This window comes from Mytilus edulis, chromosome 9 (genome assembly GCF_963676685.1).
Source record: "Mytilus edulis chromosome 9, xbMytEdul2.2, whole genome shotgun sequence".
NCBI lineage: Eukaryota > Metazoa > Mollusca > Bivalvia > Mytilida > Mytilidae > Mytilus > Mytilus edulis.
The window spans coordinates 80,473,686-80,493,274 of record NC_092352.1 but is presented as its reverse complement, the minus strand read 5'-3'; the positions used below and the strand labels follow the sequence as shown (position 1 = coordinate 80,493,274).

The 19,589-nt window shown below is 32.0% G+C and overlaps 1 protein-coding gene across 1 annotated transcript; it reads right to left on the bottom strand.

Annotated features, from left to right (window-relative positions):
* Positions 1-11,879: 11,879 nt before the first annotated feature.
* Positions 11,880-19,331, bottom strand: LOC139489152 (FMRFamide receptor-like). The gene is made up of 2 exons (XM_071275314.1): positions 19,219-19,331; positions 11,880-13,917 (listed from the first exon to the last, which is right to left on the bottom strand). The coding sequence occupies exon 2, from the start codon at positions 13,911-13,913 to the stop codon at positions 12,849-12,851; it is 1,065 nt and encodes a 354-aa protein (XP_071131415.1). The 5' UTR covers positions 13,914-13,917; positions 19,219-19,331; the 3' UTR covers positions 11,880-12,848.
* Positions 19,332-19,589: the final 258 nt, after the last annotated feature.

Here is a 19,589-nt window from a genome sequence, read left to right as displayed (position 1 = left end):
TTATAACTCAAAAACCAAAGCATTTAGAGCAAATCTGACATGGGGTAAAATTGTTTAATTGGTAATTTTAAGGAAATTTTGCTGTTTTTCGTTATTATCTTGAATATGATTATAGATAGAGATAAACTGTAAACAGCAAGAATATTCAGTAAAGTTAGATGTACAAACACATCACCATCACCAAAACACAATTTTGTCATGAATTCATCTGCTTCCTTTGTTTAATATTCACATAGACCAAGGTGAGCGACACAGGCTCTTTAGAGCCTCTACTTTGGTGTTCGTGTTGCTTAGTTTTTAGTTTTCTATGTTGTGTTTTGTGCCATAACGTTGTCAGTTTATGTCCTTTTGGTATCTTTTGTCTCTCTTTTACATACATAAGTTTATAGTCGTTAGAATCACGACGCTTGTTATAATGCACTCATTGAACATGAACATGAACTACTGAATAATGGTTTTTTTTATCTTTAAGATTTTATGTACAGAATCTGTGGTGTCCTGTTTGTCTTTTTAATTAATTTTCAACTATAATTGTGTTACTGTAAAAATTAAAGATTTTGTATGATTGCCAAAGAGCTACAGTAACTCTGTATTAGAGACCAAATGACGTAGAAGGTCGCCAACTACAGTTCATCGTAAATAAAGACAACAGATGTATACCGTTTGTTCGAAGGTTATAAATCGATAGAGAGAAAACAAATCCGGGTAACAAACTAAAACCGAGGAAAACGCATCAACTATAAGAGGACAACCACCAAAACAACAGAAACACTGAAGTGCAAAAAACAACAAACGACAATGCAACACACACAGAAACGAACTATAAGATAACAACTGCCATTTCCTGACTTGGTGAAGGACATTCTAAGATAAATGGTGGGTTGAACCTTGTTGTGTGGCTAGCCAAACCTCGCGCTTTTATGGCGAAGTTAAATGTAACACTAAAATGACAACCTTACATGATAGGAATACAGTACAAATAAATGCAAGAATAATCAGGAAAGAAAAACGCACAAATAAACATTACAATCATAGTACATTTCGACATGCTTACCACAGAATAAAAACGAACGCGTAAAACAACCTAGAACAGCACACAAAAACAGCACAACAGAACCACGAACTGTCTGTCACAAGACTGTATCAATTCCACAAAAGTGACGTCACAAAACTGTATCAATGCCACAAACTTACGTTATATTATTCAAGACGAGGTTTGTCATTATGTTATCTGATGTATTTCATAACAATTACAAGAATGTCAATATAGAATTGTGTTTTCTGAGTAATAAGATAATTAATTTGTATTATCTAGCTATGTCGGTATCTCTTCTAAATCAAACTAAAACAAATAAATCGTGTACTTATAGTTGCTAAATGGACTGGGTAACTAATTGTCTTACTATAACATACAAATAGATAATAAAAATAATTAAAAAAATAAAATTACACCTACAAATGAAAAGTCATTTAACAATATGCGATAAAAATTACAATTTCAACATCATAGATAAATACATGTTCGACAAACAAATACCGTAACACGTCTTACAGAAATGCAAATTCACACTCAAAATAACAGTCATATTCAGGAATCGGTAACCTTGTTTAGAAAAAAGTAAAACCACAAAAATACCGACCTCCGAATAAAATTCAATATGAAAAGTCCCGAATCATATGGAAACAGGCATTTTCAAATGTAGAAAATAGTGGATTGAACCTGGTTTTATAGCGCTAAACCTTTCTCTTGTATGTCAGTCGCATCAAATAACATTATATTTATAATGATGCGTGAACAAAACAGACATACAAAGTAAATTTGTCAAAATATGGGTACAACAATCATCACCGTGTCACAATCTATTAGAATAATGATATAGATGGATCCCTGTAGCCGAATTTGGATATAAACAAATAACAAGTGTAACTGTGAGCTACTGCTCACTGATGATACCCCCGCCGCAAGTGGATAATGTTAATAGTGTAAAAATATGTAAGTGTTCGGTAAACAGAAAGTTGCCGAGTGATGAATCTGAAAACGCATCACACAGTATATCAAGCCTGAAACCAAATTTCAGAAATCCTGGTAGTGTAGTTCCTGAGAAAAATGTGACGAAAAATATTCATGGGACGGACGGACTGACTGACAGACTGACGGACTGACGGAAGGACAGACAAAGGTAAAACAGTATACCCCTTTTTTTTCAAAGCGGGGGTATAATTAGGAACTATTTTAAAAGTTGTCATAGAAAGGTCCACAGTATGCCGCTGGTGGACTTTTGAAAAATCAAGCAGATATTGCCGTTATACGCGGACAATTTCGGATACGTCCGGCTGTAGAATTGTTAACGATTAACAACACCACGGTCATATGCGTGTAATCGAAGAATTTTTAAATATGTAGAAGAAATTTCTAGAAATAGAAAATTGTTTAAACAAATAAAGGGAATACGGACTATACATCGAGTAGAAACAAAAAATCTACAAACGGTACTAGTTCGAACCGTGTCATACTATTGTTGCGGGTGCTTTGAGCGTGACCATTGTCTGTTTACTGATCTAGTGGGCATTTCGTTGGAAGTCAAAGTAAAGCGAGAGCTAGGATTCCAATTCAGAGGACAAAACATTAGAAGATGACAGTTATGAGACATTCGTTGATATGATATACCGGTCAAATTTTTTTCAATTTATGTGATGATGAGGAAAATTGTCTCTTCCTCCTTAAAGCTACATCGGGGAGTCATAATTATGTTAACAGCAGAAGAAACTGAAGATAAGGGGTCGACTTTCCCTGATGGAACATCTGTAATTAATGGACATTATTTCATACAGAAAAAAACATCACGTTTTACAGTACAGTCTTTTGAAAAATTAAAAAAACAATTGTCTCAAGCGCTTCCGTGTTGTATGTATGTCAAGACAATGTTTTGAAAAGAAATAAGCTCATTTTAGGTTGCACTTTGTAAATACAGCTGTTTCTCAAACCACGCCTCCCAATATTGTATCAATATTGTCCGAAGCAATAATATCTATTACTTTGAAGATTGTTTTTATTATTTTTTTATTTCTCCAATTGATATTAAAAGAAGTGATTTAGAAATGTATGACGCGTTATTTATCTTTTCTCTCACGTTTGATAGCTCTTGCATTAAACAATGAGTATTTTGTTTGTGATATTTTAGAGAAATGCAAAATTAAAAAAAAATTACTCGGGAGAAAACCACATACAACTTTACTTAAATTGTATTCTAAGGGACAGAACATCAAGAATGTGCCATATAAGAACAATTAAATAAGATACCATCAACGACAAAAACAGGTAAATGAGAGAGAGAGAGAGAGAGAAAAAAATCCAGAACAAAGTAAAACATAAAATATAAAATTGAGAATTGAAACGCGGAATATGTCAAAGAGACAAAAACCCGACCAAATTAAAGAGAAGACGGCAGCCAAAGGCCACCAATGCAGCGAGAATATCCTGCACCCGGAGGCGCGCCTTTTATAACCATCCCATTCCCCTAAAAATCAAACTTGACAATCAAATATTGTTATCGTAGAATTTTGACAGACTTTAAAATCTTACAATCATTGAAAATACGCAGAAGTTAATTTGTTAAAGGTTGATATAAAAAGATTATACTCCCTACAGCCATATTTAAAGTTAAAAACAAAAAGAACAAGTATTAAAAATTGTAAGGGTTTCTCCTCTTCAGTGCGATTTTCATAATAAAAAAAATCTTGTTTTTTCGACCGGTAAACATTATTTTAAAACAAATTGTGCATGAATGCATACGCGTGGACTTGAATGTAGCGTAAATCCCACAATTTCTGTTTTTACACCATACGTATTCCTTATATATATTTCCATTTGTCTAGAGGTCCTCTTGCATACACCCGTATCTCCTTTTATTAACAGAAAACCAAGTGTTAAACTTGTGGTTAAGTTGTAAAAATATAAATGGACGTCAATATTACAAAACGTCAATCATATAACATGATTTTGACGTTAACATACGACGTTACCAAAAGTGACACCAACATTGAGCGTAACGTCATACTATTAAACGAGAAGACCTTATTTTGGGTGTCGCTTCTTTTCTTTCCACAATAAATTAATCAACACGCCTCTGTGTCCTATAGTTACAGTGCATAGTCGAATTTGTCATCCATTCATATGATTATTCAGATTGAGTTATTTTGGGAGAAAAACGAGAAAAAGGGCATCCGGATATTGTCCCGTCAATGGACAAAATTTTAAGTCAGATTATACTTCCGGTTTGCGTATTTCTGTATATATATACTACGAATAAAGTGTATTTTCAGAATTCTATCTGCTATCATTTTCAAGTTTACTATCCACGGTGGTCACCGAGTTTATTAAATAAAGAGGGTCTGTATACTATATCATAATCAATGACCACCATGGATCGATTGGAAAACTTAGAATTGAAAGTAAATACACGTTTAGAGTTTATTAAATAGAGAGGGTCTGTATACTATATCAATGACCACCATGGATCGACTAGAAAACTTAGAATTGAAAGTAAATACACTTTATATATGTAGTGAATGTTCATAATATACAGATAAGCGCTAAAATTATTCATGTGCACTTTTCATACCTTTTCTGAAATTCTCCAGTCATTAAATCTTTTACAAAATTCATTGATTACAAAAAAAAAGAAGATGTGGTATGATTGCCATGTTGACAACTCTCCACAAGAGACCAAACTGACACAGAAATTAACAACTATAGGTCATCGTACGGCCTTCAACAACGAGCAAAGACCATACCGCATACTCAGCTTTAAAAGGCACCGAAATGACAATGTAAAACAATTCAAACGAGAAAACTAGCGGCCTTATTTATGTACAAAAAATTAACGAAAAACAAATATGTAACACATAAACAAACGACAACCACTCAAGTACAGGCTCCTTACTTAAATGTTCATAACATACTGAATGTATATTCATATTGAAATTGATAGAAAACCACAAATTGGGAATTTTGTAAATAAAGGAGGAGGGATTAAAAAACTGAACATTTTCCTGTCCCCAATAACCTATGATTTATGATACTGAAATTCTCCAGTCATTCAATATTTCACAAAATTCTTCCAACAACACTTTACATACTTTAAACTGCGCTCTGAATGCCCGCGATTTCGCGGGTGTGTTCTAGTTATTTATTGATTTTTTAATCCGGCGACGGCAAAAGCTTAAGCTTAATAATTGGAGGGTATAAACTTTCGATACTTCATATCTTGCATATTGAAATCTTATATTCTGAAACTTTCGCCCGTTTAATGTCCATTTAATTTACATGTGTACGGTTAACTGACTACTTAAAAACTGTATCACTTAAAATGAGTTATAATTCTAGGCTGATTATATGTAGTAAAGAGAATAGTCCAATTTTCAATAAAGTATTTACAATTGAAGAAATGTTTACAAAGGGAAGCAACATTAGGTATATCAAGCAAGTTAAAAGAGCATGATGCAATGTGTGGGTCAGGTCATAGTTTATACTTTGTAAGTACAAGTAAAATGATTAGCACAATAGTGATAACGCAATGGAATTCCTTAATGATTACGTACTTTGAAACCACCAAACCGTGCTCTTTTCCTACGGTTTGTATTAACAGGTCGGACCTACCTAGATTTTGTTCCAATCTAACATGTAAAAACAAACGCAACCTTATTTAGAAGCAGCTGTGGATCATCTCATCAATCTCCAATACTAGGTAAAATATAGACTCTTTTGTATGAAGCTAAGAAACTGAGGAAGGGCGAGGTTTTATCGCACCGTTCCCCAGTTTTGTGCCGAGTACAAACAGTTTATATGTTTTCTGACATAGACCTAATATTGTTTTTATACTGCAACTTTAATTAATACATTGATAGCTTTTTAAATTGTAACACACATTTCAAACTTATTTCTACCCTACATAAGCCCCCGTTGATAGAAAAAGCGTGCCATGATGAAATTGACATTGCACAAAATATAGCTGTGTTACTATATTTAGGAAATAAACACAACTAGTTGCAGTGTAAATAAAAACCTAATTGATATGACTGAAGCAATTTATTTGAACTAGACTGTTCTCAGTCAAGTTAATAATTATTTCTAATTTATAAATGCTACAAACTGATTCAAAGCAGTGCATTTTCATGTGTAGATCTGTGTACAGTCATAAAGGATAATATATAGAACGGCTAACGCATTTGCAAAGTAATACACCGATGCACAATATATGTGCATCAGATAGTAAACAAGAGGCTCATGAAAGCCTGATATCGCTCATCTTTAATTTCAGTTTCTGTCATTTTACCTATTTTATAGATCTTTCTTTGCTACTGCACAAATTTGTCACATACCCTTTTTCTATTTCTATAATAATATTAAAGATGATAGTTATACATAACAAAAACTGTAAATTTCTATATTTAATCATATTTATTTTTATTTGTTATTGCTTCAGTTTTCATTATTTCTCTTATCACAGAATTTTAATAGACCATTACTTGGTTTTATATGTATGGAAGCATTACCATTCTTTTTATTACATTTACAATGTTGTTTAAAGACGCAGACCTTACAGAAGACTCAAAGTAGATTAAGTAAACGCGGACCTCGAAGAAGACACCCATTGACATGCCTGTTTGAAGCAATATCAAATATATTATTTAATCATAATGATCGTTCATAGTTTCTAACAACACTTCTTCGAACGCAAGTCATCTCATGAATATTATTGGAGGCTGCTATCGACGGCTAGCTTCACACTAGTTTGCAGAAGACATCTATTGGCTTAATATTTCTTAATTATTTTATATTGCTATAAATAGCATTACCATATTGGATATTAACAGCAAAATATAATTTTATTGACACAATCTAATAACTACCCACAACACTTCATCGAATGCGGTTTCATCTCATGAATATTATTGACGGCTAGCCTCATGAAAATTAACGACGGCTAGCTTCACACTAGTGAAGAAAATCTATGAACAAATATTGACACTCACAGAAAATGTATATATAAAAAAAAGTTTTAAGAACAATAACTCCTGAAGGAGTCAATTTGCTATTTTGATCATTTGACCTATAATTTGTATATCTTTTCTAGCTGAACATTCATTGCCATAAATACTTTCTTTTTATCTATTATAATATCAAAGAAAATAACAGTTAAATTAATAAAATAAACGAGAATGTGTCCGTAGTACACGGATGCGCCATCTGCACTATCATTTCCTATGTTCAGAGGACCGTGAAATTGGGAAAAAATCTCTAATTTTGGCATAAGAATTAGAAAGATCATAATCATACGGAACATGTGTTCTAAGTTTCAAGTTGATTGGACTTTAACTTCATCAAAAACTAACTCGGTCAAAAACTTTCACCGGAAAAGAGTACAGACGCACGGACGGACATACGAATGGACTGACGAACAAACGCAAGACCAGAAAACATAATGCCCATAAGTGGGACATGAAAATAAACTATTTCCAACAGTAACTGAAACGATTCGTTGTCGAGCTTGTCTGAAAATTTCACAACAGATAGATCATGACCTATTCTCACTTTCACTCCTTTCAATTTTGCTCTAACTACTGAAGTGTTTTAGCTATAAGCTTTTGTCCCCTATGTTCTTCATTATCCATGGCGGCCATGTCTGTTGATAGATCAAAACCTAGGGAAAAAATTATAAACTAGACACATGTATCTTCAGGAACATTCAGTTACGGTTTGGAAGAATTTGGCTTAGTAGTTTCAGTGAAGAAGATTTTTGAAAAAGTAATAGACTTGCTCGTACAAAATAAACGTTCAAAGGGCGATAACTCCTGAAGGAGTTAATTGAATATTTTCATCATTTGACTTATTTGTAGATCCTTCTTAGCTGAACCTGTTTACTGTCTACACTTTTTCTCTGTCTATTACACAATCAAAGATAATAAAAAAAAACCAGTAACATTTCATAAAAATAAACTCTGGGTGGTCCAACCCGTCTGAAAATGTCATAGCAGATAAATCTTGATTGATTCATCACTTTTACTCCTTTCCCTTTTACTCCTACTGCTATACTAGTTTTTGAGATATAAGCCAAAACCTGCATTTGACCTATATGTTCTATTTTAGCCTTGGCGGACATGTTTGTCTATGGATCAAAACTTCAGATACAATTGATAAACTTGATACCGCAAGGAGCATTTAGTTACAGTTTGAAGGTATTTGTAGTTTCAGAGGATAAGATTCTTGGAATAGTTTACGACGACGACAGACGACGACAATCGACAAATGATGGCATAAACTCGTATTGGGCCCTTCGGGTAGCCGCGAGCTAAATACACTTCAAAACAATTATTTAAACAACTTTTAATTTTATTTTGAACACATCACACATGTCATTCCTCTGCCTTTGACATATGGTGAAGACAGAATGACAATAACTTTATTTTAATAAATTACTAAATGACATACCTAACACGGGAAGCACTTGCTAGTTATGAGACAGACCAGTTTGAGATGTATACGTACATGCGTATTGTAGTTGTTGTGGAACTCAATCAATCAAAGATACATGTATATGGTAGGAGTTCATTATTCTCTTGATAGGGGGGAGTAAAGAAATGAATGAATAAATTCATGTTATGAAATGCTAGCATCAATCCTAATCCGTATCTGCTTTTATCTTATTTTTTATCTACTTGAAATAATTTCATTGTATTAAATAGGCAGACAATCAGAACTCATTTATAAACTATTTTCTCATGGCTGACTCCGCATTTTTTTCGTGTGGTTGTATACTTTATTATTGGCAACTATAGAAAGTTCACTATACTTATAATCTACAAATGAACGAGAAACTATTCAGGTATAATATTAAATTATTATTGTGTAAATCCATTAATTTGATAAGTACTAATTATAATAAAAAAATGTCCAATATTACATCAAAAGGATGATTACCAGTTCTGTGATTAGTCTTTATAGAAGTGTCATCGGTATTTTGCTATAGAAGGCGTGATGCGTGTACTTAAAGACCTACGCTTGTTTTCCAGTGCAAACCAATAAATAAGAAATACTCATTTCGAAATACTTAAGATTTAACAAGTGTGTACATATACACGTTTTTGAAAAGAATAAAAACATGCTGTATGTACACAGACCAAAATCTCTACACGATTTACAACTACAGAAGCATAAGAAAGTGTTAATGTCCTCATTTGAATTTTTTCTACAAGTGTCATTTCCGGACCTGTTACATAATTTACTGTCCGGTATATGGGTTTAGCTCATTTTTGAAGGGAATCTTACCACATCTTTTTTACACTACGTTGTGAAAAGGAACAGTGCTCGTAACTTCATACTGAATAAATCAAGTTGCAGTTGTTTCATCGGTGTTTTCAATCAAACATATTTACCTTTACATATTAAATTAGTGGTAATACATGGATTCTCCTTCCTTGAAAACACAAAGTTAGGAAATTCTAAAGATTTACTAGACAATTACTTCGTTGCCCTAGCCTGTGCGAATCTACAGCAACACGTTACTGTAGCGAATATGTCAGCATTTCATTGTGACCAGATTGCCATTTCATACAGAAATTTCATGGGAGAATTCCTTATTTTAATGAATATTCGAGATATCATATGTTGTGCAATGTCTTGTTTCATGTTTCGAAATATGCAAACGTCATTTTTGATTATTTTTTTAATATGAAAATAGATTACCATTCCCAATTTTAAAAAAATCTTAATCTCAAATGTTATTCAAGCTTGACACGACATGGACATTAAGTTTCTGACAAATTTAGAAGATTGAGGTATCAAATTAGATATTCTTATATAATTTCAAAACTTTGATGTCATGTGTAATTTGATTAATAGCTTAATCAGTTCTAAGTTTTGATGTACGTTTACAGTTTTCTGTGGGAAAGGATTATCGATTTTCTGTTTTAATTTAATTTTTGTCCAGACAGTCCTTTTACCTGTTAAGATTAAGATATTAAACTTTGAGAATTATTTAGAATTTCCTAGTAAAAAGTATTAACAAAAGTACTGAACTTTAAGGAGGTTCAATATAACATGATGACACGTTAGTCTATATCCCAAATAACGGAACGAATGAAAAACAACTGTCAGTTTTCTGACTTACTGCCATCAACAACTTTTAGTTGACGTCTTTTCCGGGTTTATTTATTTATGTGTTTGTTTAATGTTTTATGTTTTATGTTGTTTGTCTATGATGTGACATGGTTTGAAAATAAGACTTAAATTAAACGGGGTTTTGCAGCTATCTAAACCTCACACTTGTAAGACGGCTGTTTATAGTTCTTCTAAACTGACATTGCGATCTGTCAGCCAAATCAGTGTAAATATACATCACAGACATACGATACAAATGTTGTAAAATTTCAAGTAAGACTAATGAAGACACAATTTGTTATTTATTTTTTAGAAAGACCTAGAACGCATTTCTTGTCCTCTTCATAGAAGATAACGAAATATATTACTTTAATTCTTTGTGTATCGGTTGTTGTTTGTTTATGTTGTTGTTACTTTTATGTTGTTGTTTAGTTGCTGTCTCATGTAATTGTGTACGCATACCTACCATCATCATATATTCATAGTATCCTCTAATTACCTCTATTTTGACATCTTTTTCAAGAATAATAAATGATAAACTCATGATAGATACCAGGTTGAATGAACGTTTGGTGTTGTCACTTTAACATTGGTTAGGAAGATTTTGAATTAATCTAAGGCTCGATTTTATATGATAGGATCTTAAAAAAAAAATTTCTTCAATTATGTTAAAAAATATTTTCATTTATCTTTATTTAGTTAGTTACAATAGATATAGGAAGATGTGGTGTGAGTGCCAATGAGACAACTCTCCATCCAAATAACAATTTATAAAAGTAAACCATTATAGATATGTACATATATTCGTCTTCAATTTCTTACTCTAACCACAATATAGTGGAAGGAATATTTACATATAGTAGAGAAAAACATAAAGGATAGATGACACTCATTCACGACACAAAATCTGTTCATTCCCAGCAAAAACACAAAAAGGAAACGATAAAATTTGTTAGTGTTGTCTTCCATCTCAAAGTCAGAGTGAAGTTTTCAAAACACAGCAAACCAAAACAAAAAACACTCTCTTACCTGTGTAAAAGGAAAAGACGGCCTCATTAGCACCGGTTTGAGAGACATTCTTTTCAAAATGATAGACTTTGTAAGATGTTGCACGAACAAATCTGACTCGTTCAAAAAAGAGCATACTAACATAAAATAGTTCCTGCTCATAGGTGTTTATTTAACGCACACCCTTTCGTCTACAAGTTAAGCAATCGATATGTACAAATGCTATAGGCTTAGTGCACTAGAACACCTCCTAATTAGTGCAAAAATGAGTAATGGAATTCAAATTGACCGTTAATTTTTACCATATTATTTCTCTTACGGTTGGTTGCGTGCAACTATCATTTTACTCGGGACTTCTTGAGTGTATACTATACTGATGAAGGTAAACCCAGATAGGGGCGTTGGGCGGAAGAAATTTATAAAACGTTTTATGTTACAAAAAAAAGTTCATGACATTTTATTTTGAAAATGTATATTAAAAAATATGTAAATGTAATGGAGGAGAAATACCGAGGTAGAAATTACGTTTGTAGCTCAAAGTAAAATTTCCACAAAGGAATCGTTATGAAAAAAAAATGGTTAAATTCACAAGATTATCGCGACAACGTCTGCAGATTTGTGATGAGACATGTGCTTGCATCGGAAGAAATGAAAGTTATTCTGCTGAAAGTCTTTATTACAATTAAAAAAAAAATACAAAGACATTTTTACAAAAACTAGACAATAGTTTAGAATTCTAGTATCTAATAAAAACTGAGAAATACAATGGTTGCTTAAAAAGATTTGAATTGGAAGTTCTGAAGAAAAAAATCTGAGGGTTGGCAGAAATTATGAAAACTGTAACGGAAACAATAAATAATTACGATGATAATTTATTTCGTTTTCTAGCACTGTGCGTATGCTGCTTTTTCAAATGGTTTTGGCTATTCTGTGTACACCCCTGCTTTATTTAATCAAAACATTATAAGATGCATACCAAATGAAGGTAAAGTCAATAGAACGTTTCGAATATACTGTAAATTCAGAAATTATTGCAATGTTCACGTGGTTATTATTACAAAAAATGCGACAGGGTTATTATTGCAGGAATTTAAACTTGCGTTTTGAATTTTTTTATATCAATTAAATAGGGTTTTTCTCAATAGCGCAGACTTTTAAAATTGCATTTTAATTCAAAATGACAAAATCGCAGTAACAGGCAGTATACGTGTTTTATTTTTCTTCTCAAGGTACTGAGATCTCATTCTGTGTAATGTCCATCAGTATAATGCTCCTATATCTTTCGAACTTACGTCATTTTTGTTCGATAAATCACGAGGCAGTACGACACTGAAGGCAGTGTTTATTTATCATAGCGAATTTTCAAGTCGGATGTTTAGCGATAGATATATAATATATTTACAAAATTTCTGTCATAAAAAAAAAATCACGCAACTATCTGTGTTAATTAACACCTAAAATATCAACCAATAACATTTCCTAACTTCTCGTTGTAAAGCAACATAAACAGTAAATATCCAACTTAATATTACTGTTCGTGTTTGCTTAGTGTTTCTTCTATTAAAATGTCATAAAAATATTATATACATGCTATGTACAAATATAACACTGATTCCTTTTCGGATCAGAGTTTCTTATCACTGCTAACAAAACAATATATATATATATATACAAATGACTGTTACATGTACATGTTAGTTTCAGTACGGGAATACCTGCTGGATTTCGTCCTACGTATTGACAGTTTCACCTTTATTAAACCACCTCCGAACATCGATTTCATTACGCGCACAAATCGTTTGTTAAATGCGCAATACAACAGGAAGTTGACAGAAAGGTTAAGAAGAAGCAACATGTTACTTATATGTCGTAATTTATGATAGTGTGAGAACGGAATATGTAACAGCCGAGTAAAATCTCCAATCGTTGATGGTAAGATGGCAATTATAGACAAAAGTACAATAGAAATAAGTGTAATTGTAAATCTCCTTTGGTCCAGCTGCCAATCCTTTTCTTTGTTGTTTCTTATATCATATTCCTTTCGAATAGACCTTGCTTTATGCACAGCGTATATCAAATACGAATTGCAGAATGCAAATATGACCAATGGCGCGACGTGAAATAGTGCAATGCAAACTATGTCATAAACGCGGTAATTATGTGAAGCTCTGAACGATGTTGGGTATAGATGGTATTGGTTAGTAGCTCCTACTAGACTGAAACACAGGAATCTTGGAACTGTGATAAAAATTGTTGCAACTAAAATAATTGCTATTCTTACTTTGGCTCTGTTTAACGAAAATTGAGCTCGAGCCCACAATGGCGCTTTAACATATAAAAATCTGTCAATTGTTACCCCAACTGTCAGCCAGACACTGGAAGCAGTGAAAAAATTTACAAGTGGAAAAAACAGGTAAGCGTCAAAGAACTTCCATTCGTATAATGTTGATCTGCTCGAGACCATCAGGTGGAGGAATGATAGCATCAATGCACACATATCTGTGACAGCGAGTGCTTTAAGGTAGAAGTATGGAGGATTATTCAAACGTCCTCTAATTAAAATGATTAAATTGAGTATATTTCCGAAAACACCAGCGACACAAAGAATTGGTCCAATATACTTATTACAAATAACAGCAACCATATCAACCTCATCCCGTACTTGATTCGAGCTAGGATATGTTTCTGATGACACATCGGAATCATTGAAAGTTGTCATGGTAACTATTGTGGAATTCATGATCATTTTCCTAGAAAATAAAAGAAACAAAATAAAACAAAGACAGATATGTTTTGTGTCTTGTTGATTATCATTTTAGGTCATTAGGACAACAATATTGAAGATCCCAACGGTACTAGACTCGTTTCTCTAGATTTATATATAACATTTTTTTTTGTACAATATGAATTATTTAAACAATAAGATAAGGCTTCACGCCTATGTAACAGTAAATAACAACATAATTTTAAAGGAGACATTAAATGGCCAACATTATTTCTTTAACAATACGCAACTGTCTATACCATATGTCATCAAACTCCTACTCATCCCCGGAGCTAGACAAGTTAGGAATAATATAATCGGAAAGAATATCCAAAACAACTACAAGACTAACAATTTCAATGTCTATATATAAAAAGACACCCATTAAATTATAATCGACAAAATCATTCACACGTTTTTTCGACAGACAAAATATCATATTACAGGAATAATAAAACTAATTTAGGATTTTTGTAAATTCAGAAATGTTTGCGTGCATCTTTTATATGGGTTGTTGAACAGAACAAATATATATATATGAAATTGAATGGTGTTTTGTTATAAATTAGGCTGTTAGTTTTCTCAATTGAATTTTCTAGATGTCCATGTTGGGGTCTTGTATAGCCGTACAGACGGTTTAGGTTTTTCTCATAGTTGAAGGCCGTACGGTTGCGTTTAGTTGCTTTCATCCAATTAGTATTTACTTCTGTATGTTAGTTGTCTTATTGGCAATCATACCACAATTTCTTTATTTTCATATTGGAATTACGGGGATTGTTGAATGAAATTAAACGCATTTCAAATTAAACTAGAAAGTTTTTATTTTTGGCAAATCTGCATGTATTCTATAAAAATATCGCAATAATAAAAAAAAACACTTAAAGAAAAATCATACATTTAAAGTACATATGGCTAGGGTTAAATGTGTTAATTGGTTTAAAGGACAGTTTTACGTTTCAAACACTACTATACTTAGACTTAAACATGATTGTGCAAACTACGCAGAATTTGCTGTATATAGATATTGTGTTAATTAACAGAAGATATAGCTAAGGTGGTATTACTGATAATTATCTATTACAATTATGTAATGGATCTTCTTCCAAGAAACAGACATTCAGACAATTTAATTATCCGTCTTTCAATTTCATGCATTGTTAAATGTCCACGAGAGAAACCGAGTTTGTGTACTACATGTACTACATACAAATCTTAATGTGGCATCGTAACTGATTTGATGGAAATACAATGATTTGATATAATCAGTTGTACTATGTTACAATGTAATGTTTTTTTTTTGGTTTTTTTTTATCTTACCTCCTTTACATTACTAGGAATGTGATTGGTTAAAAGCGTCCACGTGGAGATCGTGTATATTACATGTTCGATAATTAGGGAGACGGATCTTATTTCAATACGCGGTTAGTAGTAGAGTTACGACTTTGGCACTATTTGGTTATTTAAATGTATTGAAAGTTCCGTTTAATATTGTTAGATCAAGGTTGTTGATGTTAAATTGTTATTGTTAGACATTAGTTTTTTTGTGCTGACCAATGAAAGTAGGTTCTTAAAATTGAACACTTGAACACTTTAATAGAGAAAGAAGAAGATGTGGTATTACAACAAATGAGACAACTCTAGTCTAAATTCAACAAATAAAGATAGTCGGTAAGATAAATTCGTTACATATATTGTGCAAGTGACCTAATACGATATATACGGGGTCAGTAAATTCCATATGTGGTTCGAACTTCGCTCTCACCTCATATGGAATTTACTGACCCCGTATACATGTATATCGTACTAGGTCACTAAAAAATTGAAAACAACACGTTTTATTATTTCTTGCGTTCGAAGCGCCTTTCTGGATTACCCTTCATCAGGAACGCTCAAAGCCAAACATTTGAAATTCGAAGATGTATAAGTACCGAAAATCGTTGTGAAGAGAAACGACACTAACATACTATTAACGAATAATACGACAAGTTACTTTTAAATATCAGATCGAGATTGTTCTGGTTTGGACAAGGCTGTAACGGGTCTTGAACGGACACTACTCATTATACTAGGGGGCGATTTCATATAAAAATTCAGAAAGATTTTCAATTTCTGTTAACTATTCACACAAAAAGTTCAAATAGGCTTTTGCCATAATACTTAAGGGCTGTTTATATTATATTATATACATGTATATTAGAACGACAGACACATTCTATTCTATATTTTATCTATTCATATACATTTAGTTCAAATAAGCTTTTATTGCCTTTATATCATAACACTAGAGGGTTTTTTGTATTATAAATCAGAATAAAAGACAAGATATATTCGATTTGTTTTAACTATTCATTCTAATAGTTCAAATAAGCTATTAACTTTTTATGAGGTGATAATTGCATGTAATACACTGTACATGATGATCGCTTTGTTAAATGATACAGATAAATCGACGTTAAATGTAACTTATATTTGTACAACAAAAAATATAATTGCAATTTTTCACAAGATTTTATCCCGTTCAAATACGTTTTAAACATGAACTTAAGGCAAAGCAACGAGTTTTAACCGACAAACCTAAATTTTCAACATGAGTTCCGGAATAACAATGAATAATGTTATGGTGTGTTTTTTTTCAATTCGTATTTTTGATTCTGAATTTCAGGGTGGCACTAACGCAATTTGTAATATTTCATACATGTAATAAAAAAAAGTTTGGAAACGTCTTTGGAACTCGAGCACTATTCATTTTACGTGAGGGCTATTTATATAGTATATAATAGTCATAATAACAGTTATTAAATTTCTTTAAACTATTTCTACAAATACTTTCATCACTTTGATTAGGTGATACGTGTTTGTTATACCTGATGATTGCTCTATTAAAAAATAGAAATGCATCGTTGTACACTGTATCTTCTCTTCATTGAATGGTTTTAACATTTTTTTTTATGTGGTTCCGATCCGTATTAAACAGTGACGTCGGGATTTCTTATCCCAGGCATAGATTACCTTAGCCGTATTTGGCATAAGATTTTGGAATTTTGGATCCTCAATGCTTCAACTTTGTATTTGTTTGGTTTATAACTATTTTGATATGAACGTCACTGATGAGTCTTATGTAGACGAAACGCGCTTCTGGCGTACTTAATTATAATCCTGGAACCTTTGATAACTAATTCATGACGAATTCCAACTAACAAACATCAGCGATGGTTTTGATGAGTCCGGGAAAATGTTTTGGTGCGTCTTCATTTCTTAGTTGTGATTCTGACTTAAAGTCCCAGATTGCACTTACATGAAGTATATGTCGTATGTGTGTCAGTAAGACAACTCTATATCCAAGTCACAATGTGTTAAACATTATACGTGAAAGTACGGACTTCAACAAAAAGCATTGGCTCACACTGAAAATCAAGTAATAACGGGCACCAAAAGTTTTAGAGGAAAACAATTTGAACAGGGGAACCAACGGTCTAATCTATATAAAAATAAGAGAAACGAAATATATTCATCAGCAATAGCACCAGTTTTTAAAACTGATCTTCAAGCTTAAGTACAAATGTATCATGCATGCGAGTACAGATGGTCGAACGGTTCTTCTTTAAATAATTTTTGAACTTTAAATGTGTAACAAAAATCATTATAATTCCAGGCTTAAAATTGTACATGCATAAACCAGACGAAACGATGAGCTTCTTAATTATTTCATAACATCAAAGTACAGAACCTTAGGTAATTTTAAACTTATACAATTCGTTCCTGCAATTATTTTTAGCCACCAAAAAGATATTTTGTGCAGATAGACCTTTATGGATACAGACATACTGAGACACATGTGGTTTACAGAGAACGTTGACTGTAGGAAAACACGAGAATTAATGAACAGCTTTATTGATAAACTATAGGAGTGTCGTCTATTCAGAAACAGAAATGACAGCATTCCTTCAGGAAATATTTTTAGTCATTACCGTATAATTAGTTTCTCCAACTCCTGCTTTTGTTCTTAAGGGGAAACAAATGATGACGTAAGCGTTGAAATAAGCTTCGCTGAAAACTTATATATTGGGTCTAGACTGGTCTTTTAAAGTACAAATTCATTATTGTGGTTAAAATAATAATAGAATTAAGTCATGTAATTAAGTCAGTGGTGAAAACAAGAATCATATTTTTTTTAAAAGAAAACTATACAAAAATGAATTTAGAGAGGAAATTAAATAATTGAAAAGTAAAATAACAAGATTACGGAACTCCGAGGAAAATTCAAAAAATAAAGTTCCTAATCAAATGACAATATCAAAAGCCCAAATACATCAAACGAGTGGATTACAACTGTCATATTCTTTACTTTGTACAGGCATTTTCTTATGTAGACAATTGTGGATTAAACCTGAGTTAATAGCTAGCTAAACCTCTCACTTGTATGACAGTCACCCCTGAATATCATTATTTCATCAAATCATTTTCATATTATTTACCTTATAATTAACGTTCGGTTCTTATAATATTTTTCAAAGTCATATATTTCTTTTGTTTCCTCTTTTGAATTGTTTGCTCCTCAGTGCTACAAGTCGTACGGTTTGTATGGTCTTTGGTGAACAAGTATCTCATTTGCAATCATAAATACATATTTGGTATTTGCCATGAAGACGGCGTGTCATGTATTTATGTATTTATGTATTTTGTTATTTATGATGAGGTTGCAGTCTTTTTGACGTATATTACAATAAGTCTTCCTCATTTATTCATAATAAGTGCTGGTAATATTTTCTCAACGAAGATATAGTTTGGATCGTCCGTTTTAAAATCTGCTATTTAAAATGCATACAAGCTTTGTATGTGCTTGACTGTATGCTTACTGTTTTATGTTCTGTTATGTATGTTTGACTAAATATGAAAGTTTGTTTGCATCTTATTTTGTTTGTGTGTAATGAATTATTGTTTTACATTGTCATTTCGGGGTCTTTTATAGCTGACTATGCGGTATTGGCTTTGGTTATTGTTGAAGGCCGTACGGTGACATATAGTTTTTAATTTCTGTGTCATTTTGCTCTCTTGTGGAGAGTTGTCTCATTGGCAATCATACCACCTCTTCTTTTTTTTTATGTAAGTAGAATTTTTAAAGCTCACTATAATACATATATTTAAAACGTGTGTTACTGTGTTTGCAATGTATCGACAATAAGTAAAACTTTGATTTGACAAAGTATTTATATCGCAGTTTGATCACAGTAAACAAGTTGAACAAATATTTTTTAAATATTCAAATTGAGTAGTTAAATTTATTTACCTTTTAGAAATCTATTCCAAGAATTTTGTATACTTTCCATTCCATTTGATATTGAAATTCACTATAAACGTATGTAATGCTAACATACAAGTCCCATCTATGTTATTCCCAAGAAAGAAAGGATTGGGTAATACTATGCATACATTTGTAATTATAAATTAGATTTTATGAAAATTACCATTATTAGTATTATAAAATGCAATCATTCGAAAGACTTTTTAATGAGGTTTTGATTGTGTAAAAGCAATAAAAGATAAAATTTACAATAGTTGTTATGCAATCAATTGAGCGTAAATGTCAAATATAATTACAATTATTCGATGTTTAATAAATTAAAAACTTAAAAGGCTCGTACATTGTTTTTGTTAGAG

Coding starts and splice junctions, on each gene's coding strand:
- LOC139489152 (XM_071275314.1), bottom strand. CDS start 13,913: ATGATCATGAATTCCACAATAGTTACCATGACAACTTTCAATGATTCC.